This window comes from Somniosus microcephalus, chromosome 6, assembly GCF_052327205.1.
Source record: "Somniosus microcephalus isolate GS21.2 chromosome 6, FLI_Smic_1.0, whole genome shotgun sequence".
Lineage (NCBI taxonomy): Eukaryota > Metazoa > Chordata > Chondrichthyes > Squaliformes > Somniosidae > Somniosus > Somniosus microcephalus.
Genome location: NC_140992.1, coordinates 226992721 through 227009237, shown reverse-complemented (window position 1 = coordinate 227009237; position 16517 = coordinate 226992721). Strand labels below are relative to the sequence as shown.

The 16517-nt window shown below is 45.8% G+C and overlaps 1 protein-coding gene across 6 annotated transcripts in view; it reads right to left on the bottom strand.

Moving 5' to 3' along the window:
• siah1 (siah E3 ubiquitin protein ligase 1) overlaps positions 1–11956 on the bottom strand; it is a 40097-nt gene extending 28141 nt beyond the window's left edge. Inside the window, exons 1-2 of one of the 6 annotated variants that reach the window (XM_085991504.1) lie at positions 11780–11956; positions 10976–11121 (exon numbers count right to left, since the gene is read on the bottom strand). Coding sequence is in view for 1 of the 6 variants with exons in the window: in XM_085991501.1 (XP_085847627.1) it covers positions 4631–4781 (151 nt within the window). In the remaining 5 variants the exon portion in view is untranslated. Of the gene's footprint in view, positions 1–4630; positions 4960–10975; positions 11122–11750 lie in introns of those variants that run through there. The other 5 variants (XM_085991503.1, XM_085991502.1, XM_085991505.1 and 2 more) reach the window with 5 other exon arrangements.
• Positions 11957–16517: the final 4561 nt, after the last annotated feature.

Sequence of the window (16517 nt, the reverse complement as noted above, 5' to 3'; positions counted from 1 at the left end):
TGCAACCTGTCCATCTTGCACAGGTCCCTCCTGCCCCAGGAATCAGAAGCCCTCCCTCCTGTACCATTTCTCAGGCCACGTGTTAGCCTGTCTTAACTTACTGCTCCTATACTCACTGGTACATAGCATGGAGTAATCCAGAGATTACTACCTTGGAGGTCCTGCCCTTTAATCTCCTCCCTAGCTCCTGAAACTGTCTGTAGGACCTCAACCCTTTTCCTACCCATGTCCTTGGTCCACTTCGGGCTGTTGCCCTTCCACCAGAAAAATGTTCTCTTTCTTGCCATTTAGAAAATACACTGATCTATCTTTCTCAAGTCCAAAGGAGATGTCCTTTGGACCAGTTTAACCCCAATTTTGAGATTCATACTGCATGTGCATTTTTTTTTTTTGGGGGGGGGGGGGGAAAAGAGAGAAAATGTGTAGAACAGGGGGGGGGGGGGGGGGGGGGGGGAAGACAATTATTGCTGTGAACCTAACCCAGAAGCTGAACTGGGCCTGATGTAAAAGAGAGCATTATAGCACCTTGCATGTCCTTAAGACATTTCAGCGCACTTCACAGCCAATGAATTAGTAGGTAAACATGGCAGTCCCAGTGATATGACCAATTACTAGGTTTTGATGGGGTTGACCAAAGGCTGAACAGTGGTAAGGACATGATAGAAAACTCCGTGCTCTTCAGAAGAAGTGCCATGGGATCTTTTACATCTCCCTAAATGGGTAATACAAGCCTCAAGTTAAACATTGATTTGAAATATAGTACTCACTGAAAATACAGACAGCATCAACCTAGAATTTGTGCTCGGGTTCTGGAGTCAGTTAGTTACTTGGCACAGATACATGCACTGGATATAGCCGATTTCCTGAATCCTTACTTCAGCTCAGAACACAAATCAAAAAAAGTACACATGCAATCAGAAGCATTCTGGCTAGAATGAGTCAAATGATCAATACCTTATACTATACATTAGCAACTAAAACTTTTAATGCGACCAGTGTCTAGTTCCAACTTGCATTCTCAGTTTTGATTTTAGACTGCAAGGTCCTTGTAGATGCTGGGCTCTGCTTTTATACAAGGCCTTCAAAGCACAAATGCAAAACTGTCCTGGTGTTCACTAAAACTGGTTCACATTCTGATGACAGAATCTTGGACTGACTTTTTTTAATGCAGTGAATGTGGGCAATGCCTGTCTCCTCCTGTCCTGAGAACGTGGTGTTGGTCATATTTAGTAAAATGCTGTAGGGTTTGAGTTAGCTAGGGAATTCAGGATTCTGACCCTGCAGTGATTAAGGAATGGCGATGTATGTCTAAGTCAGGATGGTGTTCCCATGATGTTGCTTATCCTTTGTTCTAGAGGTCAGAACTGGGAGGTGTTATTGAAGTAATCTTGGCAAGTTGCTGTGTTGCATCACATAGCTTCTACATACTACAGCCAGTGTGGTGGAACAGGTGTAATATTGAGTCCAGTGGTTCGTGCTGATCGAATGGATTGCTTTGCCTGGAATCATGTCGATCACCAAGTATTCTTGTGTCTGCACCCATCCAGTCGGGTGGTATTTAATCATACTCCTGACTTGAGCCTTGTAAGTGGTGGTGATGCATTGAAGAATCAGGCGCTGAGCCACTTGACTCCAAATACCCAATTTGTGTCATGCTCTTGTAAACAAGGTGTTGATGTAGCTGGTCCAATTAAGCTCCTGATCACTGCTAACTCCCAGATGTTGATGGTGGAGGACTTGGCAGCACTGGTACCATTGAAAGTCAGAGATGGTTAGGCCTTTTCTGTTGGCGATGATCATTACCTGGCATTTAACATGTTAGTTACTGCACCCTCTAGTGATTATTCCCTGGAATTGGCAGTTGGCCTACTTTGTAAACTCTGTACAGCTCAGGTAATGTGCAGTAATTCAAATGAATTGCAATATTCCTGCTTCCATATTTATTTTGTTGAAAAGACTGCCCACCAGGAAAACAGTGACCTGATGATGCATCTTCATATACCATGCTACTGAGAAGTTGGAACTTTGGAAAAAATGTTACTGGGGTTGTCTAATTTTATTTGTTAGCCTCTTGTACCCAGAATTCCATCCTAGTTGCTCCCAGCAACACCGGAGCACTCTATCTCAAAGCTGTCCGGGTCCACAGTTCCATTTCATCCTTCGACTCATCCGATGCTTCAACAAAAAACTTTTCTCCTTCCTTGCCGATGTCAAGGATCGCAAGCTTCATCAACTCTTGGACACCAACGCCCCTCCGGAACCTTCTTCCCCTTCACTTTCCTCTGACCCCCCCTTCTCCCAATCCCACCCCCTGCTGCGTTTTCACTATCCCCTCTGACCCCGAACGATCAGTCCTCAGCAAAGGCCTGAGCTTCATCCCCTTACGCCCCCACCTCAATGAATTTCGAGCTCGGCACGATGTTGAGCTATTTTTCCGCCGCCTTCGTCTCCGTGCCCACTTCACTGGCCAGGAGTCTTCCCCCCGCACAACTGACCCTTTCTCCCGCTTGCAGAATTCCCGTTCTACCTGGACCCCTCCCCCTGGCCTCTTACCCTCTCTAGATCTTTTCATCGCTAACTGCCGCCGTGACATCGGCCGTCTCCATTTCTCTGCTCCCCTCACTCACTCCAACCTACCTCCCTCTGAACTTGCAGCACTCCATTCTCTTAGATCCAACCCTGACATTGTCATTAAACCCGCTGACAAGGGTGGTGCTGTTGTTGTTTGGCGTACTGACCTCTACCTAGCGGAAGCTGAACGCCAACTCTCCAACACCTCCTCCTACCTCCACCTGGACCATGACCCCACTACCGAACATCAAACCACCGTTTCCAAGACTGTCACTGACCTCATCTCCTCTGGAGATCTTCCCCCTGCTGCCACCAACCTCAGTTCCCCAACCCCGCACAGCCCGCTTCTACCTCCTTCCCAAGATCCACAAACAGGACTGCCCTGGTAGACCCATCGTTTCAGCCTGTTCTTGCCCTACAGAACTTATCTCTTCCTATCTTGACTATCTTTTCTCCCCTTGTCCAGTCTCTTCCCACCTACATCCGCAACTCTTCGGACGCCCTCCGCCACTAACAGTTTCCAGTTTCCTGGCCCCAACCGCTTCCTTTTCACCATGGACGTACAATCCCTCTACACCTCCATCCCCCACCCAGATGGCCTGAGGGCGCTCCGCTTCTTCCTTGAACAGAGGCCCGACCAGTCCCCATCCACCACGACCCTCCTCCGCCTGGCTGAACTTGTTCTCACATTGAACAACTTCTCCTTTAACTCCACTCATTTCCTCCAAATCAAAGGTGTTGCCATGGGTACCCGCATGGGTCCTAGCTATGCCTGCCTTTTCGTGGGCTATGTGGAACAATCTTTGTTCCAGTCCTACTCGGGTCCCTGCCTCACCTCTTTTTCTGATACATTGATGACTATCGGTGCCGTTTCCTGCTCTCGCCCCGAACTTGACAATTTCATTCACTTTGCCTCCAATTTCCACCCTTCCCTCACCTTCACATGGTCCATCTCGGACTCTTCCCTTCCTCGACTTCTCCGTCTCCATCTCTGGGGATAGGTTATCGACCAATATTTACTACAAGCCCACTGACTCCCACAGCTACCTGGACTACACTTCCTCCCGCCCCACTTCCTGTAAGGACTCTATTCCATTCTCCCAGTTTCTCCGCCTCCGCATCTGCTCCGACGCCACCTTCCACACCAGTGCTTCAGACATGTCTTCCTTTTTCCGCAACCGAGGATTCCCCTCTACTGTGGTTGACACTGCCCTCAACCGTGTCAGTTCTATCTCCCGCACTTCTGCCCTCACCCCTGCCTCCCGGAACCACGATAGGGTTCCCCTTGTCCTCACCTTTCACCCCACCAGCCTCCACATTCAACGGATCATCCTCCGGCATTTCCGCTACCTCCAAAGTGATCCCACCACCAAACGTATCTTCCCCTCCCCTCCCCTTTCAGCATTCCGCAGGGACCGCTCCCTCCAAGACACCCTAGTCCACTCCTCTATCACCCCAAACAGCCCTTCCTCTTCGCCTGGCACCTTCCCGTGCAAGCGGAGGAGATGTAACACCTGCCCCATACCTCCCCCCTTCCCACTGTCCAGGGCCCCAAACACCCCTTCCAGGTGAAACAGCGATTTACCTGTACTTCTCGCAATCTAGTATACTGTATTCGTTGCTCACGATGCGGTCTCCTCTACATTGGGGAGACCAAATGCAGATTGGGTGACCGCTTTGCGGAACACCTCCGTTCAGTCCGTAAGGGTGACCCCGAGCTTCCGGTCGCCTGTCATTTTAATTCACCGCTCCATTCCCACTCGGACCTCACCGTCCTTGGCCTCCTGTATTGTTCCACGGAAGCTCAATGTAAACTCGAGGAACAGCACCTCATCTTCCGATTAGGCAGTCTGCAGCCTCCGGACTCAATATCGAGTTCAACAATTTCAGATCATAAGCTCGGCCCCCATTTCATTTTCTCTTGTAATTGTTCCACTCCTTTTCCCCCCCCCCCCCCTTTCCTTTTGTTTCTCTCTCACACCTGGCAGCTATCTTTCGCCAGTACACTTTACACCTAATCCCAGCCTATCACCATCTCGTCTAGCTTCTAATCTCTTACTTCTTTTGTTTCTTTTATTCTTTTGTCCGATTGCAGCCCTGCCTCCGATCCAGTTTCTTTTCTTTCCAGTTTTGAAGAAGGGTCCAACCCGAAACGTCAACTCAAATTTCTCTCCACGGATGTTGCCTGACCTGCTGAGTTTTTCCAGCATTTCCTGTTGTTATTTCGGATTTCCAACATCTGCAGTATTTTGTCATTCTACAAGGACCTGCTCCTTTAGTCCAAATGCAAAAATGGATAAAGTTGCAGAAATATAAAAAGCCTCTGGAGGCAGATTACCAATTTCACAATATAGTAGTAAAGGCATTTGAAATCCAGCTTCAATCTGGACACTCTCTCTCTCTCTCTGTCCCACCCCCCCAAATGTCTCGTCCTTGGGTATTTTAAATCTAACACCCTCAACTTATATCCCCGTACACAAATTTTGATATTGAAGATTGATTCATTGGGAACTTCTTAGCCGAACCGTGTCCACATGACTAAGCACTTTCCAATAGGAAAGGCCACCAGAGGCAGAGCAACCAGTCCCATTCCCCCCCACCACTCAGGTCATGGAGGAATTTTCTAAACTAGTTCCTCCACTTCAACACTCTCCTCTCTTCCCCACTCCCCAAACCAACCCCACACTCTACTGCGCCAGTGGCATTAAATCCAACCAGCAATATAAACAAGATGAGTTTTTACAGCACTGCAAAAATCACTACACAATGTTAAAATGCTATTAACTGTTGGGGTAGCTCTTCTGCAGTAGATCCACAGTAACCAGTCACTGTCCAGTACCTCATTCAAGTGGACACACTTCACATGCACAAGGGGGGGGGGGGGTGGGGGGGGGGGAAAGAGAGAAGAGAAACAGCTGAGCCCAAATGGCCCATGGTTCTGATAACTCAAAAGTTGGCACAGCCACAGTGATGCAGATTTGGCCCAGAGACTGCAACTAAAAAAGGTGGCTTTGATGGATTTTCATAAGCAGCCCTGGTGATGGTCAATGTGGACTACTTGGCCACAGGCCATTGCTTGATATAACAGCTGTATCTCAGGTACTGGAAGAATATAACAAGTATTGTCAAATCTACTTCTGAAGGCAAATATTGATGCCCAGACAAGATCTAAATACAAACAAACTTTTCAGCTGAAGTCACTGGTAGCATTTAGGCATGGAACCCCTGACTAATTTCTCCTTCCGTAGGGCAGGAACAGAGGGCAACGGCAGCACCCTCGATGCAAATTTTGCTGGGAACTAAGTGAGCACCAACTGCAATCATCGCCCACCCCCGCCTTTAAAAAGTCCACCCTTAACCCCTTTGTCCTTGCAAAATACCACATCTTCAACCTCCCTTTCCTCAGTCCTTGAACAGCTGGTCACCTCCCAACTCCAAGTTTGAACCTCTCCAATTACAATTCCACCTGTCACAGCACTGAAATGGCCCTAATCAAAAGGCATCTTGTGAACAAGATGCACTATCCCTCTCAGCAGCCTTTTGACACCGTCAGTTACACTCATCCTGCTCCAACACCTCGCCATTGTCCAGCTGAGCAGAACCGTCCTCAACTGGTCTCAATCTTACCTATTCAATCGTTACCTCTGGAGACCCTCCACCCCCGGGCAAAATTAACCAGACATGTCAAGTTCCAGGCATACAAACATCTGGATGAAACCAGGACTTAGAGGGTTAAATTATGAGGACAGGTCATAAACATGGCTTGTATTCCCTCGAAGATAGAGTGGCGATCTGATTGAATCCAGTTAACATTTAAAATCTCAATAGGGTGGATAGAGAATCAATTTCCTCTGATGGGGGAAATCAAGAACGAGGGGGCATAATCTTAAATTAGAACTAGGCCAATGAGGAGGGAAATCAGGATGCACTTTTCTCCCCCACACAAAGGGTAGGAGAAATATGGAATTCTACCCCCCCCCCACTAAAAGGCCATGGATGCTGGGACAATTGGAGGTTTCAAGACCACGATCACTCGGTTGTTGTTAGGTATGGGTATCAAGGGATTATTGAGCTACAGCAGGTAAATGGAGTTTAGATACAAATCTAATGGCAGAGCAGGTTCGGGAGGTTTAATGGCCTACTCCCGTTACTATGTTCCACACCTATGCTGTGACATCCAGCTCTATTACATCAACACCTCTCTTGACCCTATTGTCAGACTCCTCGTCTTGCATTAGCTACCATTTCCTCCACTTAAACATTAGAAAGACAAGCCAGCCTTCACCTCCTGCCATAATCTCCATTCCCTTACCAGATTCCACCCCCCTCCCTGGCCACTCACTGTCCCAGACTGAACCTGACTTATCTAGAGTTCCAGTTGACCCCAAGCTGAGCTTCCAACCCCATATCCTCACCGTCACAAAGAGTGCCTATTTCCACCACAAACATCACCAGTCTCCACCCCACCTCAGCTTTTTAGCTGCTAAAACCATTAGCCATGATTGTTATTTCCAGACTAGACTATTCCAATGCTCTCCCGGCCAGCCTCCCATCAACCCTCCATAAACTTGTGCTCATCCAAAACTCGTGCCTACATCCTAACTCACACCAAGCCCCACTCACTCATCACCCGTGTTCACTGACTTACACTGGCTCCTGGTCCAACGCCTTGATTTAACAATGATCATTTTCATGTTCAAATCCCTCCATGGCCTCACTCCATCCCATCTCTAATCTCCTGCAACCCTATAATCCTCCAAGAACTCTGCGTTCCTCCAACTTTGGCCCCATCACACCACCATTGTCAGCTGTGTCTTCAACTATCTAGGTGCCAAGCTCTGGTATTGCCTCTCTGCCGTCAAGACACTCCTTAAAGCCTACCTCTTTGACCAAGACTTTAGTCACCTGCCCAAATATCTCCTTTGGCAGTGAATTTCTGCCCAATTACACTCCTGAAGCACCATGGGACATTTCCTTAAATGTTAACAAAGGCACTATATTAATGCAAGTAGTAGTTTGCCTTTGCTCTCAGAAATTTACAGCATGGAAGGAGGCCCCATTGTGTCCACGCCAGCCAACAAAGAGCTATCCAGTCTATTCCCACTTTCCAGCTCTTGCTTCCTAGCCCTGTAGGTTACAGCACTTGCACATCCAAGCACTTTAAGGTGGCGAGGGTTGTTGCCTTTAGCACCCTTTCAGGCAGTGAGTTCCAGACCCCAACCACCCTCTGGGTGAAGAAATTTCCCCACAAATCCCCTTTAAACCTATCAATTACTATGCCCCCAGGTTGTTGACCCCTCTGCTAAAGAGAAATCGATCTTTCCTGTCCACTCTATCTAGGCCCCTCGTAAGTTTATACACCTCAATAAAGGTCTCCCCTTCAGCCTCCTCTGTTCCAAAGAAAACAAACCCAGCCAATCCAATCTTTCCTCGTAGCTAAAATTCTCCAGTCCAGGCAACGTCCTCGTAAATCTCCTCTGCATCCTCTCTAGTGCAATCACATCTTTCCTGTAATGTGGTGACCAGAACTGCATGCAGTACTCTAGCTGTAGCCTAACTAGTGTTTTATACAGTTCAAGCATAACCTCCCTGCTCTTGTATTCTATGCTTCTGCTAATATAGGCAAGTATTCCATATGCCTTCTTAACCATCTTATTTACTTGGCCTGCTATCCTTCAGGGATCTATGGACCTGCACGCCAAGGTCCTTTTGTTCCTCTACACCTCAGTGTCCTACCATTTAATGTGGTGTTGCCTTGTTAGCCCTCCCCAAATGCATTACCTCACACTTCTCCAGATTGAATTCCATTTGCCACTGTTCTGCCCAATTTATTGATATCTTCCTGTAGTCTGCAGCTTTCTTCATTATCAACCACACAGCCGATTTTAGTATCATCTGCAAACTTCTTAACCATACCCCCTACATTCAAGTTTAAAATTATTGAGACACACACCACAAAAAGCAAGGGACCTATACTGAGCCCTGCTGAACCCCACTGGAAACAGCCTTCCAGTCACCCATCAACCATTACCCTTTGCTTCCTGCCTCCGAGCCAATTTTAGATCCAACTTGCCACTTTGCCCTGGATCTCATGGGCTTTTACTTTTGTGACCAGTCTGCCATGTGGGACCTTATCAAAAGCCTTGCTAAAATCCATATACATTACATCAAACACTACCTACATCAAACACTACCTTCATTGAATTTTGAGGTGGTAACAAGGAGGGTCAATCAAGTTAGTCAGACACAACCTGCCCTCAACAAATCCATGCTGACTGTCCCTGATTAATCCATGTCTTTCCCCTTCAAGAGTCTACAAAGTGCAAGTCCATCCAAGACTGTCATACTTCTGTATCTGGAACACTCAAGCATCTCATTCTGATGGACAGGACTCAAGAAATTGCTATTCATCAGATACGCAAACATTTTCTCAACCATAATTACAACCTTTTTTGTCTTTTTTAGAAACCAAACATTTTTGCTCCTTTTAACCTACAAACACTATCCAAGTGGTCTCCTTCTTGCTTGCATCCAGTTAAAAAGCCAAACACCGCACAATCTCCCATTCTAACTCATTCCTGATCAGGACTTTTTGCATAGCTCCACTTTTAGTTTTCCTTCTTCCTACAATCATTGGAGGTTTTTAAACAAGCTTTATACTTCTATTTTGATTTACATGACATGCTCTTCTTCAGTCTTGAAACTTGGTACCCTGTACTATAGACCATGGTACTTTCCCTAGGTTTCTGTGGTCATTAAGATATCAGTAAAGCATAACAAAAAGTGTGAAATTTCTGTACTGTGCCCACTTGAAGTGTGAAAAGCATCCTAGTGTACAATGATAGATTTTGTCCTTCCAAACTTGGATTGCATTAGAAGTATTAATTATGTGACACTGAGGTGAAGTATTGGTGGGAGAAATTGGAGGTGATCATTTAAAATGGTGACAAGAGCATTTAAATTAGCATAAATTCAAATGAACAGAAGAGCCAGGAGAAAGGGACATAAAACAGTATGTTCTACAATTAAGTGGGGGATAAGAGGACAAAATGACAGAAGGAATAATGGTATGACAAAAGGTGGCAATAATGAGAAATTAGAGAAATAAAAGATGTATCCAAAACCCAGAGAATGTGTAAATGATTAAAGCACAATAGCAGACAGTGGGGGCATGGAAAATCTGGTAAAGCAGGCAGGGCTCCAGCAGCCCAAGAGTATAGTGGAAAAGACAGGCAACCCCGAATACTGATAGGGGATACCCATCCCACAACCTTCCCCTTTCCTGAAGTGCTGGCACACCAATCCTACATCACCAGCGCCTGCTGTCCAAGAGAAAATGGAAGTTTAGTTAAAGTCAACACTAAGGCCAGAGGACTGTAAAGTACCTGGTAGAAAGAGGTGCTGTTCCACAAGCTTGCATTGAGCCTCACTGGAACAGTGTAGGAGGCCACAGACAGATCAGAGTGGGAAGAAGAATTAAAGTGGCAATTGACTGGAAACTCAGTTGCATTTGCAGACGGAATGGCATTCAGCAAAGCGATCACCCAATCTGAGTTTGGTCTCCCTGATGCAGAGAAGACCACACTATGAGCAGCAAATACAGAATACTAGGTTGGAAGTTCAACAAGTACATCAGTGTCTCACTCAGAAGGCATGTTTGGAACCCTGGGTGGTGGCAAAATGGCAGATATTGCATCCAGTGCACTTGCATGAAAAGGAGAAGCTTCCAGCAGAAGGAGACCAAGTGTAAGGGATGATGGAGTGATCCAAAAGACTGCAGACTGAACAGTCCCTTCGGCATGCTGAAAGGAGGGATCGTGTTAGAGGTGGCGGAAGACAATCTTAAATGCAGAAGCTGATGGGTGAAAGACAAGGACAAGAGGGTCCCTATCATAATTCTGGGAAGGAGAAAACCAGGGGCAAGATCAGAAGGATGGACACACTCAGCCGAGCACCCTGTTTACCAAGTTGGAGGGGAATCCTCAGTTGAGGAATAAGGAAGTCAATATGCATAGTCTTGACATGTCTCCTCCCAAAAAGGTTCGTTTGTTTTCCCTCCAGTTGCCAGTAACAGCTTTATACTTCCAGTTATAAGTTCTCTTCCCCCCCCCCCCCCCCCCCAACATATTAAAGTCACCTTCCAAGTGGCTTTCATATAGCGACACAATCTTTGATGACTGTTCAAACATTTTACCTGGTTTCTATAGTTACTTAAATTTGAGAGTCAGTGACCAAGCAACCAGATAGCCAGTCTAGGCATGCCGGTTGCGTTTAAAAATTAAAAGTGACTAAGAAAAAGCGAGAATCCCTTTACAGTAGGCCTGGTTTGCACCTGCTACATCTGAAATACGTCAACATGTACGTAGGGCTGGGGCTGCTTGTATCAAACAGCCCATCCACTTACTTTCACACGAGTCACCGATAATAGCTTCAGAAGCCACTGCGCTGGACCTCGTGATCCTTGGTGAATTATATTAAATTATAAGCGAAGCAACCGTCAACACGGAACAAAGACACGATGGGTGGGTTACTTTTTCGCCTACAAAACAACTTCAAGGTGTAAAAACATACGTTAAACGCTTTGGACCACAACGGACAATCCGCCAACATGTTAAAAAAACATTTCCGTTGTGCCACTGCAAACAAAAAAAACTAAAAAAAAGCTAGAGAACACGGTAGAAGTAACCAGACTGGAAGCTAAGAGACTTCGCGGCCGTTCAGTACAGAGCAACAAACCGCCGCCACGTTTGTCGGGGTTGCTCCAGACAATGCGAGGGCGATAAATATATATGGAGCCAGGTCGAACGAAGCAGAACGGGGCAGCTGTTTACAAAAAAAAACTGAGCTGCAGAGGGCCGCGGCCTAGCTAACCCCCGCCATGCTGGCTGGTGGCCTCTCGACACAACAAATAATCCCGCACAACATGCAACTACGCTCCCGCTTCACCCACCGGGAAACGCGAGCAAGGACGTCCCGAAGTGACGGCACTACATACCATAGGGAAGCTCCTTCAGAAAAAATATATAAAACACAAGGTCGGAAGCCCGGGCAACAGACTCGCCTTAGTCACGCACGGCTCGAGTTACTACAGCCAACCCGGAGAACAATGTCCCTCCCTCCACACCAAATAAATAAAACGTTTCCTTTGTGCATTTAGATCCGATTTATAAACGCCTTACCTGCACTAAAATGCAAACTAAAGTCGCACCTTTTTAAAAAAAATATATATATATCTTTATTTATCTCCCTCGGCAAGCTAACCAGGACGCACCGACCGGCTCCGCTCGGATCGGCGCCTCTCTCTCCCCTGCCGCTTTTGTCCGAGGAGAAAACAACCGCCGCGCTCGAGCCAGCGCCAGCAGCACGCGTTCACCTGCCCCGCACAACGCGATTAATTATGCCAACCAGTCAGCCAATCAGCAGCGTCGCCCGGACTCCGCCCGCGCGCTGCGCGCGTCCCGGGGAATCCAGCACTTTTGCAGCTGAGCGCCAATTAAAGTGATGGCAAGCAAGTTTGAAGACATTTGACTTACTGATTCGTAGCGTGCATATAGCGTAGAGACAGGCCAGATCTGCGTGGGTGTTTTTCTCCATGCAATCAGTTTAGTCTAATCCCAACCTATCCCCCCCCCCCCCCATACGCCTTTCTTTAAACTTACTTAGACTTGGCTTCAACAAGGGTTAGAGAGTTCCATATTCTAACCACCCTCTCTTGTTCAAAAAAACATTTAATCTTAAGCCTGTGCTCTTTCCTTGCTGTCTTGCTGACTAATGAAAACAAAATGAGCTTGGGATCTTTTTAGAAATCAGCAAAGGGGGACCAAGAAATTGGTAAAGAAAGGGAAAATGGAATATGAGCACAAACTAGCGAAAAATATAAAAAGGATTGTAAAAGCTTCTATAGATATGTCAAAAGGAAAAGACTGGCGAAGGTAAATGTAGGTCCTTTACAGTCAGAGATGGGAGGATTTATAATGGGGAATGAGGAAATGGCAGAGAAATTAAATAAATACTTTGTTTCTGTCTTCACGGAGGAAGACACAAAAAACCTCCCAGAAATACGAGAAAACCAAGAGTGTGGCAGGAATGAGGAACTTAAAGAAATAATTATTAGTAAAAAAACAGTACTAGCAAAATTAATGAGACAAAAAGTTTGATAAATCCCAAGGACCGGATGACAGGGTTTTGAAAGAGGTGGCCATTGGGATAGTGGACGCATTGGTTGTCATCTTCCAAAATTCTATAGATTCTGGAACAGTTCCTGCAGATTGGAGGATAGCAAATGTAACCCCGCTATTTAAGAAAGGAGGGAGAGAGAAAACGGGGAACTACAGACCTGTTAGCCTCACATCAGTAGTTGGGAAATGCTGGAATCTATTGTAAAGGATGCAATAATTGGGCACTTAGAAACTAATAGTAAGATTGGGCAGAGTCAACATGGATTTATGAAAGGGAAATCCTGTTTGACAAACCTACTACAGTTCTTTGAGGATGTAACTAGTGGAGTAGACAAAGGGGAACCGGTAGATGTGGTGTATCTGGATTTTCAGAAAGCCTTCGATAAGGTCCCACATAAGAGGTTGGTGAACAAAATTAGGGCACATGGAATTGTGGGTAATATACTAGCATGGATTGAGAATTGGTTAACAGACAGAAAACAAAGAGTAGGGATAAACGGGCCTTTTTCAGGATGGCAGGCTGTGACTAGTGGGGTACCGCACAGACCAGTGCTTGGGCCCCAGCTATTCACAATCTATATCAATGATTTGGATGAGGGGACTAAATGTAACATTTCCAAATTTGCTGATGATACAAAGCTAGGTGGCAGTGTCAGTTGTGAAGAGGCTTCAAGGGGATCTCAACAGGCTCAGTGAGTGGGCGAGAACATGGCAGATGGAATATAATGTGGATAAATGTGAAGTTATCCACTTTGGTAGAAAAAACAGAAAGGCAGGGTATTTCCTAAATGGTGAAAGATTGGGGAATGCAGATGCTCAAAGGGACCTGGATGTCCTTGTACATGAGTCACTGAAAGTGAATGTGCAGGTGCAGCAAGCCATTAGGAAGGCAAATGTTATGCTGGCCTTCATTACAAGAGGATTTGAGTACAGGAGTAAAGAAGTCTTACTCCAATTATATAGGGCCTTGGTGAGACCACACCTGGAGTACTGTGTACAATTTTGGTCTCCTTACCTAAGGAAGGATATACTTGCCATAGAGGGAGTGCAACAAAGGTTCACGAGATTGATTCCTGGGATGGCGGGACTGTCGTATGAGAAGAAATTGAGTAAACTAGGGTTGTATTCTCTTGAATTCAGAAGAATGAGGGGATCTCATCGAAGCACACAACATTATTACAGGGCTTGATAGGGTGGATGCTGGGAGAATGTTTCCCTTGGCTGGGGAGTCTAGAACCAGGGGCCACAGCCTCAAGATAAAGGGTAGGCAATTCAGGACTGAGATGAGAAGAAATTTCTTCACACAGAGGGTGGTGAATCTTTGGAATTCTCTACCCCACAGAGCTGTGGAGGATCAGTCATTGGGTATAGTCAAAACAGAAGTCGTTAGATTTCTGAGTTTAGAAGATTGAGAGGGGATCTCATCGAAACCTATAAAATTCTGTCAGCGCGGGACAGACTAGATGCAGGAAGGATGTTCCCGATGGCCGGGGAGTCCAGAACCAGGGGTCATAGTCTAAGGATAAGGGGTAAGCCATTTAGGACTGAGATGAGGAGGAATTTCTTCACCCAGAGAGTGGTGAACCTGTGGAATTCTCTGCCACAGAGGGCGGTGGAGGCCAGTTCATTAAATATATTCAAGAAGGAGTTGGATATATTTCTTAAGGCTAAAGGGATCAAGGGATATGGGGAGAAGGCAGGGACAGGGTACTGAATTTGGATGATCAGCCATGATCTCATTGAATGGCGGAGCAGGCTCGAGCGGCCGAATGGCCTACTCCTGCTCCTATCTTCTATGTTTCTATGTTTCTATGACTAGTAAAGGCATCAAGGGATATGGCGATAGGGCCGGTGAATGGAGTTAAGGCAAAAGATCAGCCATGATCTCATTGAATGGCGGAGAAGGCTCGAAGGGCCGAATGGCCTACTCCTGCTCCTATTTCTTATGTTCTTATGTTCATAATTTGCTGTCAAAATAACAGCAAGGCTAATGACGCTCGCCGTTATTTATGTGCAACTGTTTCTGCAACTCCACGAAAGGGTAGATACATAGATACATAGATACATAGAAGATAGGAGCAGGAGTAGGCCATTCGGCCCTTCGTGCCTGCTCCGCCATTCGATGAGATCATGGCTGATCCTTTAATTCAGTATCCCGTCCCCGCCTTCTCTCCGTAACCCTTAACCCCTTTTGCCCGTAGAAATATATCTAATTCCCTCTTAAATATATTTAATGAGCTGGCGTACACTGCCCTCTGTGGCAATGAGTTCCACAGGTTCACCACTCTCTGAGTGAAGAAATTCCCCCTCATCTCTGTCCTAAATGGTTTAGCCCTTATCCTTAAATTATGTCCTCTAGTTCTGTTCTCACCCGCCAAGGGAAACATTCCTTCTGCATCCAGTCTGTCTAGACCTGTCAGAATTTTATACACTTCTATGAGGTCCCCTCTCAATCTTCTAAACTCCAGTGTGTACATCCCTAAACTACATAGTCTCTCCTCATAGGTCATTCCCGCCATTCCTGGTATCAGCCTGGTGAATCGCCGCTGCACCCCCTCCATGGCAAGAACATCCTTCCTCAGATGAGGCGACCAAAACTGTACACAGTACTCGAGGTGTGGTCTCACCAGTGCCCTGTACAGCTGCAGCGGTTAAACGCAGAAATCTAAAAGTTGCTGTCCGAGGTGCGGTTAGCATCGCAAAAAATGGCATCTTGCTGTCTGCCTCACCCTTAAAATGCATTGAATGGCATGAAGTTGCTGTACTTGTGCAGTAGATATAAGCTAACTCACCACTGAAAGTTAAGTCTTGTCCATTTCAGTCTAAGTACCCTTTTAACAACATGTTAAGAGTTAATTTCTGCCAAATAACCTCTTCTGGCACTGAAAATTAACTATTACAAGTGTGGAGTCTCATTCCTTCAGGCTTTAATTGTTGGAAATTTTAAAAATGTCAAATTTAAAATTATTTATTTACTTTTCCTTTCTGTCTTTTTTTCTCTCTCTCATAATCCAATCTTTCTTTCCCTCTATTTTTCTTTCTGTACCTGATTTGCCATTGAATTCGCCCACTCTAATATACATTTCCTTCTCAATCCTTGTGCTGTGAATTTCACAATCCTTCAATCTGATTGGTTAAGGAGATACACAGTTGCTTGCCCTGTTCACTCAGGTCCCAGGTGCCTGTTTTCAGTCGCTGCGATGTTATCAGCTTGCACCTTCAGCAACTTCCAGTGTAAATTATCGAGATTAAATGGGCAAGGGCAAGTCTTACTAACGGTGGATGGCAGGCAGCTTTCGTTGCCCTGCTACAGCAAATTATGGCCCTGTCTAACATTATTCATCATAACCCTTTGTAATCTTGAAGTCATCTATTAGGTCACCCCCTTAACCTTCTCAGCATTAGTGAAAAAAAGTGCAGACTTCTTTTTAAATCTCTCACGTCAAAACTGTAACCTCATCCATGGTAACATCGCAATGCACCCTTTCCATTGCTTTTTTAATCCTTCCTACAATGGGGTGTCCAAAACAGTACACAAAACTCCAACTTTTCTGCTAATGTCTTGTGGAAATTCAACATTATCTACTTGCTTTTGTATTCCAAATCTTTAGATATAAAACCAAGTTGGTCCTTTTAATGACTTTATCTATTTTCACTGCCATGTTTAATGACTTGTGTATCTGCAGACCAAAGTCTTCAACAACAACAACAACAACTTGTATTTATATAGCGCCTTTAACGTAGTAAAACGTCCCAAGGCGCTGCACA